This window comes from Carassius auratus, unplaced genomic scaffold, assembly GCF_003368295.1.
Source record: "Carassius auratus strain Wakin unplaced genomic scaffold, ASM336829v1 scaf_tig00007763, whole genome shotgun sequence".
Classification (NCBI taxonomy): domain Eukaryota; kingdom Metazoa; phylum Chordata; class Actinopteri; order Cypriniformes; family Cyprinidae; genus Carassius; species Carassius auratus.
This window is the reverse complement of record NW_020523877.1, coordinates 129,369-155,185: the sequence shown is the minus strand read 5'-3', so window position 1 is coordinate 155,185 and position 25,817 is coordinate 129,369. Positions and strand designations below refer to the sequence as shown.

General features: G+C 37.0%; 1 protein-coding gene across 8 annotated transcripts; it reads right to left on the bottom strand.

Moving 5' to 3' along the window:
* Window positions 1–15,516: 15,516 nt before the first annotated feature.
* LOC113071643 (uncharacterized) lies at window positions 15,517–23,846 on the bottom strand. 8 transcript variants are annotated; one of them, XR_003280179.1, is made up of 7 exons: window positions 20,296–23,391; window positions 19,871–19,990; window positions 17,081–17,770; window positions 16,841–16,909; window positions 16,563–16,731; window positions 16,351–16,483; window positions 15,517–16,125 (listed from the first exon to the last, which is right to left on the bottom strand). XR_003280179.1 is itself a non-coding variant. In XM_026244950.1 (6 exons), the coding sequence occupies exons 3-5, from the start codon at window positions 17,550–17,552 to the stop codon at window positions 16,354–16,356; spliced, it is 1,011 nt and encodes a 336-aa protein (XP_026100735.1). In that variant the 5' UTR covers window positions 17,553–17,770; window positions 19,871–19,990; window positions 23,398–23,841; the 3' UTR covers window positions 15,517–16,125; window positions 16,351–16,353. The 8 variants fall into 8 exon arrangements, 2 of the variants coding, with proteins under 2 accessions (XP_026100735.1, XP_026100736.1); XR_003280180.1 differs by lacking the exon at window positions 20,296–23,391 and adding an exon at window positions 23,398–23,846 and having other exon boundaries at window positions 16,841–17,156; XR_003280181.1 differs by lacking the exons at window positions 17,081–17,770; window positions 20,296–23,391 and adding an exon at window positions 23,398–23,846 and having other exon boundaries at window positions 16,841–17,042.
* Between the last annotated feature and the right edge of the window lie 1,971 nt (window positions 23,847–25,817).

The window sequence follows — 25,817 nt, the reverse complement described above, 5'->3', positions numbered from 1 at the left end:
ATAAAGTACATAAAAATTATTTGACCTTACAGTTCCAAACTTTGTTTTTTTATCCAAGTTTAGCTCCCAGGGTCGGACTGGGAGTAAAACCAGTACTCATTAGCAAGGCCCCAAAGGAAGAGAGGGCCCTTGAAAAGTATGAATCTGAAATATATATTTTTTACCTGGATATTTTCATGGGTGGGGGCCATGGGGGCCCATCAGGACTGCCTATGCACAGGGCCCAGGATCTTGTTTAACGCCCCTGTTAGCTTTAACCCTAATTATACACACTTGAACCTAATCAAGCTCTTACTAGACACACTAATCTTCCAGGTGTTTTAAGGCCAGTTGGAGCTAAACTTTTCAGGACATTGGCCATCCAGGATGTAGTTTGGAGACCCCTGTCCTACAGAGTTGTTACTTTGCACATGCTTTTTGATCATTACAAATAATAATGTAAAATTATTTTCTTAGAATAGGAGATATGCTTTATCTCGCATCACAAACATTATCAGTAGTTCAGTATGTGGTCTTGAAGAGGACCCTTTTCTCTTTCATTTGGACTCGGTCTTGGACTTGGACTCGAAACTTTTGGACTTGGACTTGACTTGGACTCTAACCTCTTTGGACTCGGTCTTGACTCGGTCTCGACTAGTCCTGGACTTGGACTTGACTTGGACTCGACAAAGCCGGACTTGACTACAGCTCTATTGACAACAATTCATATGTCATAAGCAACCTGGTCTCACAGAATTCTGTGAAATCAACACTGCCCCTTAATTCAAAATCAGTGGCAGTTTCATGGAATCGCAGAAAATTCTGTGATGTGCCCATGGAAGTGATGCCTATGTAAGTCAATGACAAGCAGCATCCGTGGTCCACACGGATTCCCTGTTCCAACACCTGCCCTCCCCCAATTGACGTCATTTTATAATTTGGAAACGTATCCCTTTAAATATTCTGAGTTTACTCAAAGTACTGTACTTTAAATATTTAGTTTTATAGTGATTTCAACTTGATATTGCATTGTTCTGTCATCGTTTGATCGCTAGGATAACTTCTGGTCACCCTGTTCTGCGACGGTAGCACAGAATATATTCAGTGGTCGCTACAGATTGTTTCACCTTCACCTACCGATATTTGCCTATTTCTGAGTTTGACACTTTAAGTAGGTTATTCAAGTTGTCTGTGTTTGCGATGCAATGTAGCCTAATTAAACTGTGAACATCTTATCTCCCCTGATCAGTTTGTTTAGCCTTTAGCTTATTGTCAAATTCTTTGATGGCACCACAGATTCTTTCGTGTGGGACACACGGATAACCGGATGAACTAGAGGCAGGCGTGATCAATCAAACTCCCACCACTCCATCCATCAGCCACCCCTTAATGGAAATAATATTTGGACTAATTTACTATTTTTTTATGTTTACTGAATTGACAGATATATAGACAACAAAAACAAAAAAGCGATAAAGACTAATAATAAATTAATGTTAAATCAGACAAGTCATTTGCCATGATGGCGACACATCACTCTTATTTGCGCGCATCCTAGAATTTTGCTGTTTTTACAGTCATTGCAAGGATGCCCTCTACAAAGCGGTAAATTAAGATTAAAATAAGATTAAAATGGCATAATAGAGACAAATGTTCAAATGTAATTAGTAAATAACTGTAGATAATGTTTGTGAGTTAAGGCGATACACGGCAGGCAAAAACTTGTTTGTTTTTTTGTCAATTTTGATATTTTGGGCTATTTGTCTTTAATAACAGACTTGTGGTGAAAAGATATATATTAGTGGTGGGCATAGATAATTTTTTAAATCTAGATTAATCTCACTGTAATCTTGGATTTATTAATCTAGATTAAAATGGCTCATTCGAATTCTGCCAAAGGCATTCAGAATATGTGTGCTACCCAAATAAAATAATGAATAAAAGTAAGTCTTTTAAAACGGGTTTCTCAAGGCCGGTGGTGCATTAGACCACGGGCTCATCTCCTGTTTCCAAAATGCATCACAAAGTGCTTGAGAAAGCTGTAAACTAATTCCACATTGCACAAGGTGCAAACAACCTTACGCCATTACGTTTCACACATAATCTGTCTGCAGTGCGTATGAGTTTCCTATTTTTTATGCACCCATTTTGACGGATTCCAGCGTTCACGCGGTTGCGGTCTGTCAGTGTGCTCCAGGAGCGTTGCGTCTGCAGCAGTGCAGCGATCGTTTACGTACCGAATAGCAGACTGCAAACGCGTCCTGTGAGAAAGCACAATGAGAATGAGTCCATGCTGCTCCTGCACCACATACGAAACACACACGGACTGCATACACACTGCAGACAGATGATGTGTGAAACAGGCACATCACTTCCTGTTTGTTGTGGGTGTCTGTACTGCGTTTGAGCTCCGTCACTATATTCTTTTTATCGACTAGTTTTAACTTAAAAATCTATTTTATACACCATTGTTTCCGTTTATATAACGTGTGAATATATCCTCTATTGTATTCTACAACAAAAACAATCAGAGCACCTCGCTATCACTAGTTTTATTTTGATCTCCCAGGTCCTTTTATCCTGTTAGCATCAGCAAGGGTGGTTGCTGCTAACTGCGCTTACATTGCTAATACTCTATTCACACACATTACCATTGCTTTACTCACTGTTACTTGCTTTAATGGCGGATGAATGTCTCCACTCTGTGCAGCTCGAGCTCGAGGCCGTGGGGAAGCAGATTCGCGACCTGGAACAGAGGCAGGCCCAGCTGAGAGAGCGGAGAGCTGCGCTGGAATCATCCCGGGCTGACGCTCACAAGTCCGGGGTAAGTATACAGCGTGCTGTTAACAGTCCCACCACGTCTACTCCTTGTGTTTCTCTGCACAGGCCCGGTGCACCCAGGACACGATCTTCCCAGATGTCCTTCACTCCGGGGTTAATAACAACATCTCCAGGACACTTCGCTCCATGTGACTAGTAAGACAATTCTCAAATAACCATTATGATGAGTTTTGTTCCACCCGCTTAAATGATAAAAGTACTTGCGCTGTAAAAACTATTAAGACTGTGTCTGTTCCCCGAATAGTGAGGTCAAAATATAAATATAATGTAGGATCTAGAAAAAATCTTATCGTAATTAAACCAGAAAAATGTAAAGTAAATGAACAAAAACAATTTTTAAAGTTTGGGCTCATAAATATTAGATCACTCACACCCAAAGCAGTTATTGTAAATGATCACAGATAATAGTTTTGATGTGCTCTGCTTGACTGAAACCTGGCTAAAACCAAATGATTATTTTGGTCTAAATGAGTCTACTCCACCAAACTACTGTTATAAACATGAGCCCCGTCAGACTGGTCGTGGCGGGGGTGTTGCAACAATATATAGTGATATTCTCAATGTTACAGGATACAGGTTTAACTCTTCTGAAATACTTCTGCTGAATATTACACTGTCAGACATGCAAAAGAAATCTAATGTACCTCTTGCTCTGGCTACGGTGTATAGACCATCAGGGCCGTATACAGAATTCCTAAAAGAATTTGCAGATTTCCTCTCAGACCTTCTAGTTACAGTTGATAAGGCGCTAATCATGGGAGATTTTAATATTCACGTTGATAATACAAATGATGCATTAGGACTTGCGTTTGCTAACCTAATAAACTCTTTTGTCCTGCTTCTTCAATAAACAAGCTACAGGTAGTCCAAAATGCAGCAGCTAGAGTCCTTACCAGGTCAAGAAAATATGATCATATTACCCCAATTTTACAGTCTCTGCACTGGCTACCTATTAAGTTCCGTATCAGTTACAAATTATCATTACTTACCTATAAGGCCCTAAATGGTTTAGCTCCTGCGTACCTAACTAGCCTTCTACCACGTTACAACCCATCGCGCACCGTAAGGTCACAAAACGCTGGACTTTTGGTAGTTCCTAGGATAGCAAAGTCCAATAAAGGAGGTACAGCTTTCTCACATTTGGCTCCCAAACTCTGGAATAGCCTTCCTGATAATGTTCGGGGTTCAGACACACTCTCTCTGTTTAAATCTAGATTAAAAACACATCTCTTTCTTCAAGCATTTGAATAATGTATCTCTTAAATTGTGTGTGTAGTTGCAGCTGATCAAATGTGCATTTTTATTCATTAGCTTGGGTTAAACTAATTTTAGTTTGTTGGATCAGCAGCTATGCTAATGATGTCTCTATTCTGTTTCTATGTTTTGCCACGAGATTTACATCCTGTCGTAACTAGGATTTACACAAGCTCCAGTCTGGATCCAGAACACCTGAGAAGAGATGATGCTGACCCTCAGAGGACCTCAGATGATGCTGACCCTGAATCAACAAACAGAACTAACAATTATTGCTAAATGTGTGACTGAATCATATAATAACTTAATTAATAATATTAATAATGTTCATCGTCTAGCTGACTACGTCTTGTATTATTTTTTTCTAAAAATCCTGTCAAACGTGCACAAACTGACAGTCACCACCATAAGCTACTACTAAATATTGTAGAAACATAATTTTCTGTAAAGTTGCTTTGTAACGATTCGTATTGTAAAAAGCGCTATACAAATAAACTTGAATTGAATTGAATTGAAACAGACATGCGCCTTGTCGAGGTTTCCATTGGGAAGCTTCTTAAAAAAAAAAAATCCCTGAAGCAAACCCGGTGGCTTCAGCTGCATCCATGTTAGCACATCACTTTTGATGTGGTAATTTATCAGTAGGCATACACACAGGTTTAAAGACTCGTTCTCATCCCCTACAGTGCAATTTGGTTAGGCATACATCCGCGCTAAATATCAAGGTAAAAGTCATCATAGCTGCCTAGTATAGACCCAGCTCTCAACCCAACTTTGAGAATAGATTAACGGCTATATTTTTTTAAATTGCCCTATAAGAGTCTCCCGTTAACACAGCATGTTAGCACATGTATATATATATATATATATATATATATATATATATATATATATATATATATATATATATATCGCTTAAGATATTTTCAAAGGGATTTGTTAAAGGGGGGGTGAAATGCTCGTTTTTACTCAATATCCTGTTAATCTTGAGTACCTATAGAGTAGTACTGCATCCTTCATAACTCCAAAAAGTCTTTAGTTTTATTATATTCATAAGAGAAAGATAGTCTGTACCGATTTTTCCCGGAAAAACACGACCGGCTGGAGGCGTGACGTGTGGGCGGAGCTAAAGAATCACGAGCGCGAGTAGGCTTTTGCGTTGAGAGCATGTGGAAGCTGTGACATATTACCGTGAGGAAAAAACCATCATCCAAAACAAACCATGGCTAACAGTCAGATTCAGCGTATATTTATGATCCAGAATCAGATCCAGAGGCTGAAATTTAACAAGAGCAGCATCAGCAACGATGCCTCTATGTGGTATGTACTGAAACTGTATATATTTGCTTAGCGGTTTAGGAAAAAAGTTCCACTTTGTCGTCTTTTTTTTTTTTAAGCTGTACATGTGGAAAGTGCAGTTTGATGACAACATCGCATGTTGTTTACTTGATGTGCTTACGCGCCGATAGCTAAGTTAACAACACAGAGATATTTGAAGCAGTTTTACTCACCGCCTGCGGTTCCAACACACGATCGTGACCCTTTTTCGTTGGGACTGCATTATCCTTAAGAAATAAACGATGTGCAAATCCGGCGTCAAACTGGGCCTTGTTTGTAAAACAAGCATCTTCGAAATGCAGGGAACAAACACAACCATACTCGAAAAAACTTTCCGAAACTTGTGACAAACCGGAAGGAGTATTTTTGGAACAGAAATACTCCTTCAAACGTACAACTTAATTTTTGAAACTTTGTCCATGTTTATCATTTAACAGTGTAAAAAACTCAGTATGCATGAAATAGCATTTCACCCCCCCTTTAATGAATCATTCCTGGCCTGATTTATGTGACATTTTAATTTAAAAAAAATATTGCGAATATTGATTTCTTTTTAGGCTATGGACAGTATATTTTTTGATTTCCTAAGTAATGAAAGTATATATCCTGAAATCTATCTGAAAATCTTTTTTCATCTTGTGTGTAAACAAAATAAAAAAATAATTTTGCACCTGGCTTTTGCATATGTTCAGTTTTATCGACTGAAAATATATGCAAAATTGTGCATATTTAATGAGATAATAATTACATTGCATAATTAAACATCCCATTTTTTTAAAACTTGTAATACATTGTTTTTATATACTTGTGCAAGTAATCAACTGAGGAAGTTTCATGCTGATATTATTTTAAAATTGTTCCCTATTCACCTGTAGTGTCTCACCTTAATGTAGACATTATATTTTTTCTCAGAGATATATCTAATGATGCTTTCTTGTCTGTTCTACAGATTATTTGCTGTTCTACATAAGCTCTTTTATACATAGAAAACAAAGGCACTTTTAAATGCCACTCTTTCAGTCTCTGTCTCAATCACTCTGTTTTTCTCATATTTTGTAGTTTTTGATTTGTGTTTTTTATTGTTAATTACTTTGGAAAAAAAGCGTCCATCGAACATAACCATAAGTTAGTCTGATATTCGGATGTTTGGAGTAAATCCAGTGTCTTAAAACTGTATCATCACTGAACCAGGACAAAGTCATGTTTGTGACACTGGTATATACCAGTGAAGGTGATAGATATAAGCATACAATTTAAAGGCAAGTTAAACTAAAAAATATTAAAATACAGGCTTGTTGATAATGCAACTAAAGCTCATGCAGTGTTGGCATAGCTGTAATTATATACTAGCCTATTGTAATTTTTGTGATCCAATTTATTATTTTGTTATCATATGTAGTTCTAATATTGTGAGTATTTTGTCTGCTCTGTAGATTAATTGCAAGACAAACAATATTTCTTGTACCTTTTTAATTTCTTAAATTTTTCCCCTTTTTACATTTCCATACAGTATCTATGGATAAAAATTATTTTCTACACTTTACAAACCAAATCTCAGTCCTCAAAAGGTTCAAAATGTAGCAGTTTTATAAGCCTACGGTTTGTCAGCACATATCTGCAGTGCATATCTTTTTGTAGCATTAGGGGAGTAGCCTTAGGCCCAATCCCAGTTCTATTTTATACCCCTTCCCCTTGTCCCTTGAAACAGAGTATCAAGGGGTAGGGGAGAAAATATTCCCCTAAGGATTGGGACACCACTACTATGCCTTCCCACGTCACCATTCGTCATCTAGCTCTTACAATACACACATATAGTGGTGTACTGGTGTGCATTAGAGCCTTAAATTATCATTCTGGATTAATGAGCTGCTTACTGACACACACATATTGGAAATCACGCAGCTCACACATCCAGAAGAAAATAAACTTGTCAATGCTGCCCCACAACTTTTATTAAATACAGTTTAAATACTGGATCGCTACATTATATTTTCCAGCATCCAGAGGATGCAATCGCTGTTTTTAAGTAAACTCACTCTAATAAGATAAACACACAGACGCGAATACACACAACCTCCATCTCTCTCTCTCTCTCTTTCCCTCTCGAATAGTTAATATTTGAGAAAATGGTTTAACGATTTGTAATTATTGGGGGTATTAGCGCCTGTAATGATGAGACAGAGACATTCGGATCCATGTGCAGAACTTTAATGATGAGAATGGTCAGACAGCCAATGATCAGTAACAGCGTCAGGTATGTAGGGATAACCAGAATCGATAACAGAAACAAGCAGATGTCGGGGGCAAGCAGCAGAGAATCAGAGTCAGTATAAACAATCCAAAAGGTCAGGTGCAGAAGGAAACCACTCGGAAATGTCAGACTGGCTAAACAAGACTTCGCAGAGAGTGGGAGTGAGTGTGCTGCTTTTATGTGTGTGTAAATGAGGTGCAGGTGTGGCAAGGAAATTGGCTGATGAATGATGTGCAGGTGTGGCAGGGTGATTGTGATGCAGTGACTCATGGGGAATGTAGTTCGGGTGCGGTGCAACAGATGAGAGGTGCTAGAGTTCGAGTGACATCTGGTGGTTGATGTGGAATGGTCCTGATTGGAGTGCCCTCTACTGAAGTTCATGGGCACTCCATCTAATGATCGTGACAAGAGCCCATCAATCTCTATGGGAGTTATCATCAACATTATTTATTAATTATAAACAGGAGCAAAAAGTCCAACATGGCAAACATCAAAACAGAAACAAAACACATGGAACAAGAGTGGATGCAGCCGACAAGAGGACACGAAACCAGCAACCACAGCATACACAAACAACTAATAATACAGCCAGACAGAGTGGTGTGTGAGAAGTGAATATATACATCAAAACATCAAACTTAGCCACTTAGTCACCAAGCCAAGTTAAACAAGCCTGTTTAGTCAGCCATGCTAAGGGCTTCTGGGAACTTGAATACAGCTATTCCTTTTGATGTTCCAAAATTCTGCTTTGACCCTTAGTATTTTGTGTTGACCTGCATCTGCCTTTTGTGATATTGTGATAAGAAGACAAAGATCCATAAACACCCACACCAACGCATTTGAAATTGTTTTTAATGTTTTTAATGCTGGAGGCCTTTGCTCCTTGTGGAATATCCACATAAAAAGACCAAAGTGATCTTGCCTAAAGATCAGGGCCCGTATTCATAAAGAATCTTAATGCAAAAAGTAGCTCCTAGGGACAAAATTCTAAGAAAATTCATAGAAATGTAGGCGTTTACTCTTAAAATGAAAGAAAAGATCCTAGTAAAGGAAAAAGTAATTCAGAAAGCATCTTAACCCTTAAAAGAGGTCTTAAGGTCAAACTTGTTAGGAGCACAGACGAGGACTTTTAAGAGGCTTAAGAGTTTCTTTAGCAGAGGAGAAAATGGCAGAAAGACGAAGAGACAGAAGAAATGTGTTGCAGACAATGGATGACAGTGAGTTAATAAGACACTATAGATTAGATCGTGCAGGGATCATGTTTGTGACTGATCTTATTAGAGACATGCTAACATCTCCTACACAGCGCAGAAATGCCATATCGCCAGAATTTAAGGTAATCACTACATTATGATATTTGGCAACTGGAAAAATGCAACAATGCAATAGTGATGATTTGGGTCTGTCATAACCTTCTGTAAGCAGAGTGATCACACAAACAATCACAGCACTTTCAGAACATCTTATTGTGTCACAGTTCATTTCGTTTCCACTGGACATTCCCACCTTGCAGACTCAAAAAACTGCATTTATGAATATAGCAGGCTTATATGTGCGCACGAGCAGGGGGAATGAACCGTTAATAGTTTGTGCTATACACTCCCATGTGTGCTTCTTGTCCATTGCTGTGACACACGGCCCGAATCTTCCCGAATGGCCTGTTAACTACATGATGGTTGCTATTCTGACAGACTATTGCCTGCAAGTAATTATAATGTGGACCTGATTGTTGTTGTTCTGGGAAATATTCTTGTTCCTATTATCTTTAATTGTGCGACTGGAAAAACTGGTTGAAGAAAGACCACTGCCCAGTAAGACAAAGGACTTTGCTGGAAATGAACATTTGACCTCCTCATCATGCAGTCTCTCCTAATCTACATTTCATTCTCTCTCTAATGCACACCAAAAATCACACAATAATACATATGGTTTAATGTGAATGATTATCATTGAGTATTATGCTTAGTATAATTTAAAATGTCTCAGAATGACTGGTACAAATGTCTCATTTCCAAATAAGGAAAACAATATGTAAAAAGGTTTTTAGAAGTTTAGAGAAAACTGGCACACAAAAGGAAGATTTTTTTAGATCAATTATTAAAAAACACTCTAAAGTGATTAAAAAAAAATTGTTTAGGGACGGAAACAATTTTTTATTGGTGCATTCTCTAAAACAATCCTCGAAAACTAGATTGAAATTTGAAATTACTGAAATTATTTGAAAACTGATCACCTGATGTCATTGCAAATCATTCAATTTAAGTTTGCATTGTAATTCTGTGTGCAATATTTCATGTGACACATTTCCATGTCTTTTTTTGCCTTCCACAGGGGAACAGTGAACTCCTATATGACTGGATGCCCTGCAATCTATGGTATGGTACCCTTGCTTGGACGGTTCACCCTTAGTATACATAATTTTTTACATTGCTATGCACAACACAAACCTTCCAGCAACTTCAAAGACAACACTTTACATGGCAACTAAATCAGTTGGTTAGAACTTTTGTTTTTGACAGATGACATTGAGCCAAAAAACAAAACAAAAGAAAATAAACATGTCTCAAGTGTATTTTAACATTTTAGATTCAAGGGGAACTGGTGAATAAGAACTACTGACCTATAGCCATAGCTTGTGATCATGATGGTTGTAATGGATATACCTAAAGTTGTGTTTACCAAACCCTTGACTATTCATTACCAACCCTACTCTCACTGAGTGCTTCATTGGCTTTAAGCAAGACCAGACAACATTGCATTATCAAAGTCTTTGCATTCTACTGTATACTCTATACTACTATCTTAATTTTATTAGGTTACAAGTTAACAGTTACCAGATAATATTTTAATTTTTTAGGCCTATGGTTAATCTCAACATCACTCCTATTGAATACCTTGTCTTAAATCTTAAAGGTGCTATAAGCGATCTCATCCATTTTTTAGGCCCAAAATCTTTTTTCTTTCACATACCGCAAACATCTCATTATCCATTAGCTGCCTGTGCCCTGAAAACACTGTAAAAAAATGCGGTCTCTGCACACAGCCCACACTCCACAAACTGCAGGAAAAACAAACTGAGCAACAAACAGCAACCCGCAGCACGAAACATAACAAATTGTTCCAGCCAATAACTGTCAAGAATGATGTGGGGGATTATTACGCGGATGAGAAGGAGGGAGGGTCTAGCTAGCCTCCATTTTGTTTGATAATAAGTCAATATCAACAAGAGTTTACGCCAACCGAGATTGCTTATAGGACCTTTAATTAATGTGTAATAGTGTAGTGTAGAGTAGACGTTACAGCATTGAATGTGTAGTCATTATTCAAACCTTTTACGCTAACCACCTATCTCTTGTGTTTTTTCAGCGGGAAAACCTGGACTCCAACCTGAGAGACTACTTGATTCTCACTCTAGTGCAAATTGATCCTTGTCTTGTTTTTTATGTTATTTGTTCATTTTTGGTAGGTTTGTATTGATTTAATAAAGATTTGTATTTACTAAGCTTTTCCATGTCATGTCTAACAGACATCACTCACACTCACACTCATGTAAGTGACCTAGCAGAGATCATTGTGTAGTAATTTTAATACTATGATTTTCATGAAGACTTGAATGAATATACTAAGTTTTCCTTTAGTAGGGATCATACTAACAGCATTTGGGCTTGTTAGAGTGGAGGACTGGGGACCCTTTTGTATTACACCTGCCAGTTTATTTTCTAATCTCTTGTATGTTGACAGTTTCTGTTGTCTTTAGTCAGTACTGGAACTCCTTTTTATTTCATTCCTTCCTTTTACTGTACAAGACTGGTACACACTATATAAGTCCCTTTCAAGTCGCACACCAGTCTTCATTGTTGTACCAGTGGTTACATTGCAGAAGAGTCTGGGCTGTTAAGTAACAAACATTTACTTTATTCTCTAAAATGGGAACTTGGGGCCCGGTTCTGTTGCCAGGTAAAAAAAGGACACTGCAGCCAGGCTGTGGGCAGTTGACAGACAGTGACACATTGTCTCTCAAACATGGTTCAAGTTATGTATGAAATGTCCTTTTTGTGCAAACTGTGTGACCGTTATTACTGTTAACTATGCAAAGTTATATGGAACTGTAATGCGGTCAAGAGAGCTGCCTGGAACTACGTTTGCCATGCATTTCCCAGAAAATAATTGCACACCTCAGAACGCTCGTCAGCCAATCAGATTCAAGCATTAAATGGCCCCGTGGTACAAGCATATATAATTTTCTTTCTAATTACAGGGGCTTTTGTGTCTATCCTCTCTAATTTCCATCCAGTGCGACTGTCAGACCTTTCATACTAGGCAGTGATGAATAAGATATATGGCTTTATAGAACAGTTTGTTTACACAACATTTCCAGATCAAAACCCCATGGACTGAAGTAACATGTTTACACAGCAACATGGAAAAAGAACATTGACCATACAGTACTATAAAATGTTTAAAAAGTAAACTGAAATAACATATTTTGTCTGTATAATTACAAATACATGCAGAGACAATTCAATTTAATGGCATTGTTTGAATAAGTTCACGTAACATGTTTAAACCCTTATTAAAAATAAAAGGTTTTAACTGTAAATGTAACAACATGGTGTAGCAGTTGTTTAACTAAACATGATTTGAATGTAGATATAATTGACATTTTGACACCATTACTTCATAAATCATGTTTTAATAATTATTTAACAGTTTGACTGTAAATTGAAATAACATGTTGACCGTTATTTAAAAAAATGAACTGTGATGGACCATAATTTTGAAAGGCATGTACAGAATTTTGATTTTGAGTATGGCTTACAGATCATTTTTTATGTAGTTCATGAAATGTATGTTATACGTCACACAAAAAGTCATTAGAGAAAATCATTTGTATTTTTCCCTCTTTATTTTCTTGTTACAGTAGTTTCCATTGTAAATAACAACATCATCTGAACATTGCTTATATGCTTAAAATACAACATTGACAGTTCAAATTAATTTCATCATTGCATCTTCCACAAACTACACCTCGAACAGAACAATGGTCTCCAATTCAATCTCCATGTTGAAGTCTTTAAAAAATAAGAGAGAAAATGGTTATATATATACACTGTAAAAAATAAATGTATTTTTACAGAAAAAAAACGGTAGAATTTAACAGTATTATGACATTTTGACCAGAACTGTGAAATTCCATAAAAATGCTAACTTTTACATCTAATGTACATTTTCCCTGTTTTTTAACTATTTAAATTTGTTACTGCAAAAAAATTACATTTTCCTTTAAATAACAGTAGTTGTTGTCTATTGTTATCCTGACATGTCCTTAAAAAAACATTCCTGTATATTTTTTGGTCAGAGTTGAAAAAATTTTAGTTTTACAGAGAAAACCAGTAGAATTTCACAGTCATTTCTCATTTTCATCAGAACGGTGAAATTCCACTAAAAATGCATACATTAACACCAAATATAGCCTACATTTTTCCAGTTGAATTAGGCAGTGACTATGCACTAAGTGCAAAAAGCAACAGTTGTGATTTACACTAAAAACAAATAGCTATATATTCTATTTACATCATGTAAATGTCGCGAAAGTTTGCAATAAGTGTAAATAGTAATTAGATATTCTATATTTTGGCAGATTCTGTTTGCATCTCAGTAATTGTGTACATTAACAGGATGCAATAATAGTATAAAGTGTTTTATTAAACACTCGTTAGACACTTTATTTCTACTTCATTTTTGTTGAAAATAAATGCCTTTTCAATGTGATTTGTGATACCAAAAGGTATAAAATACAGTTTCGAACCAAGGACTTTGAAACAAGCATCAAATAAACGAGGCTTCCACACTAGTGCCTGTGCCACTGAAGACATTAGGTTAAATTGCGCATCTTTTCTAAACTTTATTGGTGATCCATTGGTGATGTTGTTTCCTTGATTTATAGTCAGCGTTTAGCCTACTATTGTCTACTATTGTTGTTATGCATATCATACATATCGTTCGTTTGTTAAAGAAGCGATCTGGCGCTGGACTGTGTTGTTTATAAAACCTGTTGTTTTTTTGCCGCTGTGGTTAATGGTGAAAGGCATCAGTTTTCTCTTGTGGCTGTTAGAGAATTTTATTACTGTGGGGTCAATTGTAGCTTAGTGGTTAGAGAGTCGGGCTTGTAACCAAAGAGTTGCCGGTTCGAGTCTCACGGCCAGCGTGTTGCGACTTATCCTAATTGCTCCCTGCACTGCTCCGGGGGTGTGTGTGCGCGCTCACCCCTCACTGAGATGGGTTAAAGAGGTCACATTTCGAGTATGCGTTTCACTTATTGGTATCCTCATCCAAACACACACTCCTGTCCAACCCACTTGTTACACCACTTTAGGAAAACCATTTATTGTTAAGGTAAGCTAATTGTCATGATTTCCATATCAAAATCCGAAGTAACCAGCAGTAGATGATATTTACTACGGAGCCCTCAAAGGGACGTGGTGGTGGAATTTTTTTTGCAAATCTTTTGCCTTCACCCGAGAAACTTAGCGTTCCCACGTAAAACCTGTTTTGAGCTCGGACAGACACTTCCTGTTTAATGTCCCGCTGGCAGTGTTTCAGAGCTCCTTATACGTTAATGGAGCGTTTCATAGTGTTTGAACTTGGACTCAAATATAAAGAAATGTGGTCAGTTCTTAACTCAAGAAGGAGTTTAGTGAAGTTGGTAATATTCACATAGGCTATTCGAACTTCCCTATTCTTGAGCTAAACGTTAAAACACAAACGACACCTATTTAAAATCACAGTCACCTAGACAACGAGCTACAACCCAATTAATTTTTACGTAATGCTATTTACATTAGGTGTAAATAATTTTCATTTAATAAATAGAATTATCAAATTTGCAGTAAGTGTAAATACTAATTAGATGCTATCTATATCGGCAGATAGTTGCACCTTACTATTTTTGTAGATTAACAGGATCCAATAATTATCAGAGTGCAAATGATTATATTTATTAAAATTGTTAAATGGATGCTACATTGTTGTGAGAATAAAAGCCCTCATACACCGACCCCTAAGCCTACCCGATAAATACTTTATTTTTAATAAACACTCTTCTCTTAAAAAAGCACTTTATTTCCACTTTTCAAACATTTTCTAAAATTTCATTGCAAATAAATGGCTTTAATCACAAAAAAGCCAAATCTATAAGCCAGTGGTTCTTAAACTTCCTCGGTGTACATTAGTCAAAATAAATTAATTTGTTCTGCTAACCACAAAGAAAGTTATACAACCTGAGAGTACAAGACAGATTTTCAGTTTTATCACATTAAAGGTAAATAGCAAGCATCTTAACTTAAAATGTGCTAATATTGTTTTTGGCAGAGAAAATACAACTAACTTCAGGATTAATTTGAATGTTTTCTACTAGTAAACTATCAATGTGCAAGAACAGAATTGCAGCAGCTCCCTTCCATAATGACCAAATAAAAAATAAGTGCAATTAGCAACCATTACTGGCAGGTCAGGCACAAAAAGGGTTAAGGGACGCTTTCATAAAGGAAATTTCCTACAAATGCATATCCAATAAAGATGCAATAATCACTGTACATGCCTTTCTATCATGTCTTCTGAAAACCCTGACACATTCAGAAAGTGTGCACTGCCACAAATAGTTAGCAAATCTGGGCTTACATGTTTTCATGCCATAATCTTTTTCTAGTGAATTTATTTATTTAAACCAAATGTAGAGGGACATCTTTGTATACTGTGTGACAGAAGTAATGCTAAAAACTAATTAAAAATACTCTTGAAACACAAATTTTTGTAAAATGTTATACAATAAATTATGGTAGCCAGAGTATTGCTGTAAACAACTTCAGCTTTTTATTATATAGCAAACCTTCAAGATCAAACAATGGAAAAACACTTCCCAGCAAAAGTCATGTTTTAGAAAACAAATTTGTTCAATTTAAAAAAAAAATAAATCGACATTAATTCTGATAATCCTGAACATGTCACATGGAGAAAATGGATAAAGCATGTTTCAGAACACAAATGTGTTCAGTTTAAAAGAAACAAAAACACTGGGCCTGGATTCTGATAATTTTGAAGTTGAATGAATTTTTAAGTATTATGTGAATATTGTATACGGGGGTTTAGCTAATTTATTGATAAACGATGTACTAACTGTAGATGTAAATTTTATTATGTAATGTTTTGTGACCAGTGTGATTTTAGCCGTGGGACTACGGATGGAAATTAGCCTTTGGCTACAATCCAGCATGTTTACATGCATGTATTCCATGTTTGTTCATTAACATGCACTGTCCCAATCAAATAAATAAATATAAACTGAATCCTAATCACGTCACAAGGTAATAAAAATGATTTAAGCAACAAAGCGCTGCACTGAAGTACAAAAAGTCGGTCTGTCCTGTTCTTCAGCGAAATGTCAATCTTCTGAAAGACCACATCTGTGGGGACACAAACAGTTACAATTAAAACCCAAACCAAAAGAAGAGCAGAGACAACAACAAGCCTTAACCAAATACTCTCAGTTTTGGCCACAGACAATTACATCACATTTATTGGAGTTAATTCTAAAAATGATTGTCCTTTGGTCCACTTTATCATCGATGAATGATAAACACAGAAGATGAAGTCTACCACTACTATACAAGACAACAGAGCTTCTATACCTGTTACTCTCCCCAATCAAATGCAGCAATTTTTGATGTCAGACTCAATACTCTGGGGTTGACAGAGTCCGCTCTCTTTTTCTCTCTCTTTTCCACCTTGGTACCTTTATGAGGATTTATCCTAAAGATGCACCTTTAAAACACAACACAAACAATATCCTTAAATAATTGTTGTATGCTTCTTAACCAAAGGAATGCAGTCTATGAAATACCTTTGCAAGAATTCTAGTGTGGCTCCCAGTTCTACAGGGTAACTGATGTTCAATATATAGTAAAGAGAGAACATCAGATACAGGGCTTCTGTAAAACTCAAGAGATGGTCATTTACAATCATCTGGTCTACTGCTACCATGTACACACTGGCTGTCAGTGGGTTCTCTCCTTTGAAAAAACACAAAATCAGTAAGACATAATATTTAACAGAATGTGAGTTCTGATCACCCAAAACCAGGAATTATTGTGTTGCAAGATCATAGTAAATAATACCCACCACACACTACTATACATGGTGTTGCTGGAAGCTGTTCTGAGCATATATCACTTGGAACAGAGGTGTCTTCTACCATCACAAGAAAGTGGTCTTGGTCATTTTTGAAATGGGTTAGCAGCAACATCACGGCCCCACAAACATGATCCCCTCCAGCTCTATACTTTGTGAGGATTCTCCCTGCTCTGCTTGCTCTTTCTGTGCACTGAAATTGAAAGTAGTCCAATATTCTTCTGAACTTACTGGAAGCAGATTCTTCAAAGCTGTTGTTTATGTCAATGCCAGTGAGCTCTTTAAAGTGTGCTTTCATTCCTGCTGGCTGAAAAAGATATGGCCACTCATCAAGTAAATCTTTGGTTTCCTTTCCAGATTGGATGCTGTTTCTTTGAGGGGTGTATGTAGAGGTCATTAAGTCATAGATTGTCTTTACATCACTTTCATTATTTTGAAACATTACTACCAACTTCTCTTTCTTTTCCTGCTGCAATTCGGATGTTTCTCCAACTAGCAGTTGTGGATCAGAATTTATACAACCGTATAACAATTTTCGTTTCTTTGTTGATACTTCTAGAGTACCACAAAGTATACTAACAGCTTTTGCTCTTTTCAAATTGTCAATTCTACACACCAGTTGTTTGAGGAGAGAATCATATCCACTTCCTACAACCTGGGAATTAATCTCATCTCTGAAAGACTTTGGGTATGCAATCACCATTTGTCGGGCTATTTCTGATACATGTTTTTTTGCTGGACATTTGCTGACTTCCAGGATCTCAGAAGCAACAATGCGGACCAACTGTCTTCTCTAAGAGCAACTTGGCCTTTCGCCATTTTGCAACTTTCCCATGAAACTTGCTGGCATTTTTTGCCATGGAACATCAAAACTATAATGCCAGTCATGGTCATAAAACGAAGTTTCACAGCTACTGTCACCTAGAAGATAAGTCAATGTCCACAGGTTACAGGATGAACACTTTTCATGCAGCTGTAATTTTTTGGCAAAATTGCCTATTCCCAAGCTGCAGATTTATTGAAGTTTAATAACGGACAAACAGAGATGGCATGGGGCTTTGTGGGTTGTTCATGTGCCACTATATATAGTATGCATTTAAAGTGGTGCACAGACTTGTTTTATGTCCGCAGTGCATTATTGTCAGAGGGGAGACGGTTGTGCATTTTTCACAGGGACCACAGGACCACAGTGCAACAAATCACTAGCATGAAATGGGCACATGTAACGTGTTGCTGGTGATTTGCTGCACTGTGGCCCTGTAGTTGCTCTGAACAATGCACAACAGTCTTCACTCTCCGCTGGCATTAGCTGCGGACTCAACTGGAGACGTTTTGGCCATTCATGCACCAGGTAATCACCACAGTGGCACATGTACGGATCACAGTGTATGCAATTTCCAAAATCAATGTTTTGAGGCCCCGTGCCATCACAGTTTGATTTGTACCATCAAACTACACTAGTCAAAATTTTAAGAGGATCAAAACCTTTCATAATAGTTGTCTTAAAACCAATACCCAAAACTCTTCAAATGTTGACTAGTGTACAATAAATCTGCAGATTTGTATACATATACACCTACACATATACAAACCCGTTTCTAAAAAAGTTGGGACACTGTAGAAATTGTGAGTAAAAAAGGAATGGAATAATTTACAAATCTCATAAACTTATATTTTATTTACAATAGAATATAGATAACATCAAATGTTGAAAGTGAGACATTTTGAAATGTCATGCCAAATATTGGCTCATTTTAGATTTCATGAGAGCTACACATTCCAAAAAAGTTGGGACAAGGCCATGTTTACCACTGTGTTCATCCCCTCTTCTTTTTATAACAGTCTGCAAACGTCTGGGGACTGAGGAGACAAGTTGCTCAAGTTTAGGAATAGGAATGTTGTCCCATTCTTGTCTAATACAGGCTTTTAGTTGCTCAACTGTCTTAGGTCTTTTTTGTCGCATCTTCCTCTTTACGATGTGCCAAATGTTTTCTATGGGTGAAAGATCTGGACTGCAGGCTGGCCATTTCATTACCCGGATCCTTCTACGCAGCCATGATGTTGTAATTGATGCAGTATGTGGTCTGGCATTGTCATTTTAAATGAGCCTTGGCCCAGAGAAAATGCCTGCGCTTCTGAATCATGTTTAGATATGGCTTCTTTTTTGACCTATAGAGTTTTAGCCGGCAACGGCGAATGGCTCGGTGGATCGTGTTCACAGACAATGTTTTCTGGAAGTATTCCTGAGCCCATGTTGTGATTTCCATTACAGTAGCATTCCTGTATGTGATGCAGTGCCGTCTAAGGGCCCGAAGATGGTTTTCGGGGCCTTGACCCTTACGAACAGTGAATGTTCCAGATTCTCTGAATGATATTATGCACTGCAGATGATGATAACTTCAAACTCTTTGCAATTTTTCTCTGAGAAATTCCTTTCTGATATTGCTCCACTATTTTTCGCCGCAGCATTGGGGGAATTGGTAATCCTCTGCCCATTTTGACTTCTGAGAGACACTGTCACTCTGAGAGGCTCTTTTTATACCCAATCATGTTGCCAATTGACCTAATAAGTTGCAAACTGGTCCTGCAGCTGTTCCTTATATGTACATTTTCCGGCCTCTTATTGCTACCCGTCAACTTTTTTGGAATGTGTAGCTCTCATGACCTCCAAAATGAGCCAATATTTGGCAAGACGTTTCAAAATGTCTCACTTTCAACATTTGATATGTTATCTATATCCTATTGTAAATAAAATAAGTTTATGAGATTTGTAAATTATTCCATTCCTTTTTTACTCACAATTTCTACAGTGTCCCAACTTTTTTGGAATCGGGTTTGTACATATACATATATGGCTCTGTGAACTGCACGTGTGGCACAATTTGTTTTCCAGGCGTGCTAAAGGCTGGGCATGCTAACATTGCAAATTCTCTGTATATGAATGACAAGAATTGACCAATTTCATGTTTTGCTTTCAAAACGTTTGTGGATTGTTTAATGTTGTATCAGCGTTTTACTCACGTCTTCCACTTGAAGAGCTGGATGGTGAAACTGAGCATCCAGGAGCAGGTGAACCTGATGCATTAGAATTGTATTCAGCAGACAAATCATTGGCAGTGTTTTGCAGAGTGGAGGCAATATCTACATGGCATAAACAAAAAACTGCATTAAAAACCATACTGCAGAAACAAGAAACACATTGAAATACTGTAATACAAGTAAAGAGTACAGCTAACAAAGTACAGAATGAAAGAGACTGGGGTGTTGTTTTTCCAGTTCATCTAATTGTAATGCATGTACACAAGTCAACATTTCAAGTGGATCAAACCTTTCATAATAGTTGTCTTAAAACCAATACCTGTTCTTGTGAACTTAATGAACTTTTTGATCCGCTTCAAATGTTGACTAGTGTATATGTAAAAACAACCATTGATTTGAAAACTTACTTGGGATTTGAGCTATTAGTTTTCTTGCTTCAATCAGTCTCAGAAAGCCACCTAGATCATCATCTTTCAAAAACTGTAGGTCATCTATGGTCTCCACACCTAGGCTGTTCAAACCCTCTATGGCTAGCTTTGAAGTTATAGGGTTTGGGAACACATTCTCAATAAAAGTCAACAATGCATCCATTTCTGTTGGGAGAGGACGGTTTATCCTTTTTACAGATGAACAACGCTGTGCTTCAGAGTAATGACCTTCAGTCCCATAAAACTGTACTCATTTAAGGGATAATAATCCAGACATTCCTCAGCTTTTACACAAATTAATTCCTTTGTCGCAGACAAAATCTCATAAAGTCCATAATAATGCAAATACACTGAGGGGCGGGGAGTCACAAGGAAAGTCACCTCATCATCTTTCACGAAAATCAGCTCAATCTGTCCAAACTGTAAAATAGAATACTCCTCTTCACATTTAAGGCAAATTAAGTTTCCTTTCCTGTACAGGGTACCCTTGTATTCTACACGTGTGGAAACAAAGTCTGGTTCATTAAGCAAGCTTGTCTCAACAGCTTTGCACACAGCATCACTGTACAAATGAGGAGAGTATGTGGCCAAGTCAACACTTTTAAGCTTTGGTGAAAAAAAGGACCGTGAGTGAAGATATGCTTGAAGAAGTTGATGGTTGTGTGACAATGACTTGCATACATTTTTGAAGTTCTGTGTTCTTCTCACACTTCTTTTGAAGTAGGAATGTTTGCTTTCAAATCTCAATGACCACAAACGAATTAAAGGTCCAAGACTTAAAATGAGTGACGTATAGTGAAGCATGTAATGATGTTTTGGTTTCAAATTTTCACCAGGAAACAGGTCCTTTCTTGATTCCAGATATTCTGGTATTAAGACATTGAGATATGCAATCTGTGCTGTGGTAATCTTGGGAGCACACACTAGCTCAACCAGTTCTTTCAACTTAACAGTCAGTTGCCATACAGGGTCTTGTGACTCTACTCGGTCTCCAATTATGACAGGAAGAAATCTGAGGAGACACCAGTCTTCAGCTGCTTGACCACCTAACTTTCTGCCTTTTTCACATATCTGGGAGGGGGCAGAACCAGCATCAGAATCCAGATATTTGAATTGTGCAAGTCTCCTGTTCAGCTGTGTATATGAAAACCACTTCCTTTTTACAAAGTATTCCAAGAAAATGCCAAGATCAATAACTACAACGCCTTCAAAAAAATCGTGGCCAAGGCATGGGGGAAGGCCAGGCTGAGCAACATGAAAATACTTGAGAGAGTTGAAAATGGAGTCAAACTTCAACCCATTAACAACATTTTCTTCGGTCGTCCTTAGAGTTTCCACTGCCGCCTTATAGGACTCAACTGTGCGATTGGGAAAGTCTACACACACATTCTGAAGTTCACTGCGAGATACCAAGCAATACCTACAGCAATGCTTGGCAGTACTGAAGTTCTGTGAGTACCCACGGATGCAGTGGGACCCCAAATTATCACCGATAATAGCCACTATTGTTGCACGTACTATGTCACCTGAAGATGTCACAAATCCATGCTCTTCAAGTTCTTTGACATCTGCCAACAACTTAGCAAAAATCTTGGTTTGAACAAAATAGTTAAAGTCTCTCTCATAACACAAAAGTGATAACTGAATGTTATCAATGCATGATCTGTAAAATGGCTCAAAGTTGCCAAGTGTAAAATACACTCCAATCATTTTGTGTCTTTTTTTAGCTGACCCAAGGGGATTCACAATCTCAAAGGCATCCTGGTACAAGATAAATTGGATTGTAATCTCAGGCTGCTTAAACAAGTCATTGGATTTGAATACAGAGCCATCACAGATGTCAGAGAACACAGAAGAGTGTACATGCTGATGTCTGGCACACTGCTCCCACACCACTGGGTCTATTAACATGGTTTTTAAAGTGTTCTTCAATGGAATATACTGTGCATAACGTTGGTTTCGGTTCTCATCACGACCAAGACACATACTTTGTGGATGCACGTACGAAAATTTTTTCTGATAATACTGTCTTCTTTGGTATTCTGTGGAAAGTAATGAATTACAAGCTGAATGTAAATCTTGGCCTTGCAAAGTCTGCACCACAGATTCAATATCACATTGTGAGAGGGCCGTTTTTGACTTGAGTATTTCCCTGAACATCTTCTGTGTGTACTGATAACAGATATAATTTAAACCACTGAATTCCTCCACAATCATCTGAATGGTTGACGATGGCACCAGGTATTTTGCTTGTAGCTGCATATAAAACAGGCAGAGATTTTTCATGTACAATGACTTTGCGTTACATTTCGTCAGGGAGTCTGTGAATTCACTTTCATCAACCTCATCCTCAGTAACATCAAAAAATGCTGAAGAAGGTTGCTCAGATAAAGTATCCATAATCCGTAATTGTGCAAATGTAGAAGTCCTGGGCTTTCGTGAAACATGGGCAGTGAAACTTGATCTTAAACTGAATTTTTTGTCACATTTTTCAAAAGGACAACACACCACCTCTCCCTTGGCTAAATGTGACCTGAGATGAGAAAGGACATTGTTCATGTCTGTAAATTGTTGTTGACAGTCTGTATTGTTGCAAACAAACGTGCCCGTCGAATCATCAAAATGAGTATGTGGTCTTTTGTGATGGCGATAAACATGAGCTTTGAGAGCATTGTATTTTGAGAATTTACATTTGCATTCTGGGAAGCAACATGGAAACTGAGCATTTGCTTCATTTCTGTGTACGATTTGATGATTAACATATCCCTTAACTGTCTTCAGAGAGCAATCACATAATTTGCACAAATACATCATCATCCATATGGTTAAAGGTAACACACCTCATAAGATGAAATCAGTTGTCCATGCATATGAGTGTTCTTAAATGATCGTGAAAGCAACGTTCTAAAACAACAACACAATTCTGAAACCTATTTATACTTTTTAATGCAACTTGCGTCAAACATTAAGAATAAGATTTCAAAACGTATGTGATTAGCCATTGTAATTGTATTCACCTGTTGCCAATTAACTTTTAAATTACGTTGGATGATACGTCAACAGATTTTTTTTAACACTTACCATTCACCACTGGACATCGAGGTCCATGATTGTTTTGTTGACATTCTGTTATATATTGCATGCATACAGCAGAATATGTTGCCTAAACGGTCACGTTTACTCACAAAGCTACTTAACAAAGTCACTTACGATTTTTGAAAACAAACTGACGCCTGTAAATATTCCAGCGAACCCAACTCCGCTCCGTGTTTTAGCTTATTTGCCATGTCAATGAGCACGTTTCCCGACCAAAACAAAAACACTGAGATTTTTTCCTTGAGGTATTTGTACGCTGTTTTGGAGCCATGATGTGCCACCTGCAGTTAACAGGCTGCTGCTTTGTCTCTTGGCTGATGCCGTTGGGCCGAGGCCAATGATTGAGAAGCAGTTTGACCAATGGCGTGCGTAAGGCGGGACTTAACAAGAAAGGTCAAAACAGTGCAGAAACGCACACCAAAAATTGTCTACCATAGAAAGCAAAAGGGGAAATTTCCTGCGACATTGTGAGGTCATCATACTGGGTAAATATGCTGGCATGTAATATTAAATATAAAATTCTAATCAACAAGTGTTACTGTATTTACGTTGTTTCTGCTGTTGCAGTGCACCCTTGGCCTTGTCAGTGGGTGAGGTCACATCACTAAACTGTCTGAAGAAGTAAGGTGTCATGGACCATCATAAAATGTGCATTACATATTTAATGAACAAAAAAATTTTTGAAGTAAAAAAACAATATTTTTTTTTTATGTACGAAACTCAAGAACATATAAAAAGAGTAACATGATCATACATGATAATGAATATAGATATGTGATGTATGATATATAACCATTTTCTCTCTTATTTTTTAAAGGCATCAACATGGAGATTGAATTGGAGACCATTGTTCTGTTCGAATTGTAGTTTGTGGAAGATGCAATGATGAAATTAATTTGAATTGTCAATGTTGTATTTTAAGCATATAAGCGATGTTCAGATGATGGTACTGTAGCACTGTTTAAAGTTTTTAATATTGTTGTTATTTACAATGGAAACTACTGTAACAGAAGAAAATAAAGAGGGAAAAATACAAATTATTTTCTCTAATTACTTTTTGTGACATATAACATACATTTCATGAACAACATATAAAATTATCTGTGAGCCATAATCAAAATCAAAATGCTGTACATCCCTTTCAAAATTATGGTCCATCACAGTTCATTTTTTCAAATAGCGGTCTACACATGTTATTTCAATTTACAGTCAAGCTGTTAAATAATGATCAAAACATGATTTCAGTTTACAGTCAAAACATGCTTTATAAAGTAATGTTGTCAACATGTCATTTATATCTACATTCAAATCATATTTAGTTAAACAACTGCTACACCAAGTTTTTACATTTACAGTTAAAACATGTTTTATTAAATAAGGGTTTAAACATGTTACGTGAACTTACAGTCAAATAATGCCATTACATTTTATGGTCTATGCATGTATTTGCAATTATACAGACAAAATATGTTATTTCAGATTACGTTTTAAACATTTTATAGTACTGTATGGTCAATGTTCTTTTTTCATGTTGCTGTGTAAGCATGTTACTTCAGTTCATGAGGTTTTACCGTTATTTTCATTAATGGCAAACGTTTGGCACCCTGTGCTGCCATGCATTTGCTCGTTTTTTTTCATGTTTTTTTTTTACAGTGTAGGCTACAAGCTCCAGTTCTCAAAAGTCCCGGGAACCAATGTTCTGTAGGTGTTTTTTTTCCTTATTCAAGTGTTTTTTTTTTTTTTTAATTGTTTTTCATTAACCACACGTAACTTTTTTTTCCTCAAAAACACAATCATGTACATACATGCTGCACACATATTATTATAGCCCAGTTTGTGCTGATTACAGTAAGATTAGACTTTACCCATTTAGATATTTATAAGAAACTGAAAAAAACACAAATGTCAGGGCATGACAAAACTTCTCCAGGCCCCAAAAATACCCTTAGACTCCAGAGGGTTAATATAAAGCCCTACACAGTTCAAGATCCAAGATGGTTGTAGGTGTTTATAGCTAAATGAGCCTCTGTAAATCTGTAAAAAGGTTGGCAGTTAACAAATAAAAGAATAGTTGATGAACAGTGTTTAAGTGTTTCTGTCATTCTTCTAGCTCCTCTTGAGGAAGATAAAGATATGAATCACAAGATGTTTCTTTTCAGTCAGTTTTTTCCTCTTTTTGTATGTTTATGCAAAGATTTTGGCCACATATAAAAACTTTATTTTTGAATGCCACTTTCGAGTTACTCAAAATATTATTCTGTAGTATGTTACTGAAATAATGATGTTAAAGGGGCCATGAGTTGAGAAATCAAATTTGCCTTGACATTTTGACAAATGCCATGATATTTGGACCTTGGAGACGAGGAAAGAGAGGAGGGATTAAACTGGGGAAATAAACCACTGCT

Excerpts from the sequence above, each read along its gene's own strand:
- LOC113071643 (XM_026244950.1), bottom strand. The coding sequence starts at position 17,552 with ATGGTGATTGCATACCCAAAGTCTTTCAGAGATGAGATTAATTCCCAG. Across the intron at positions 16,732-16,840 it reads ACCATGTATAGTAGTGTGTG|GAGAGAACCCACTGACAGCC; the intron begins GTGGGTATTATT and ends GTTTTTTCAAAG. Across the intron at positions 16,484-16,562 it reads ACACTAGAATTCTTGCAAAG|GTGCATCTTTAGGATAAATC; the intron begins GTATTTCATAGA and ends TGTGTTTTAAAG.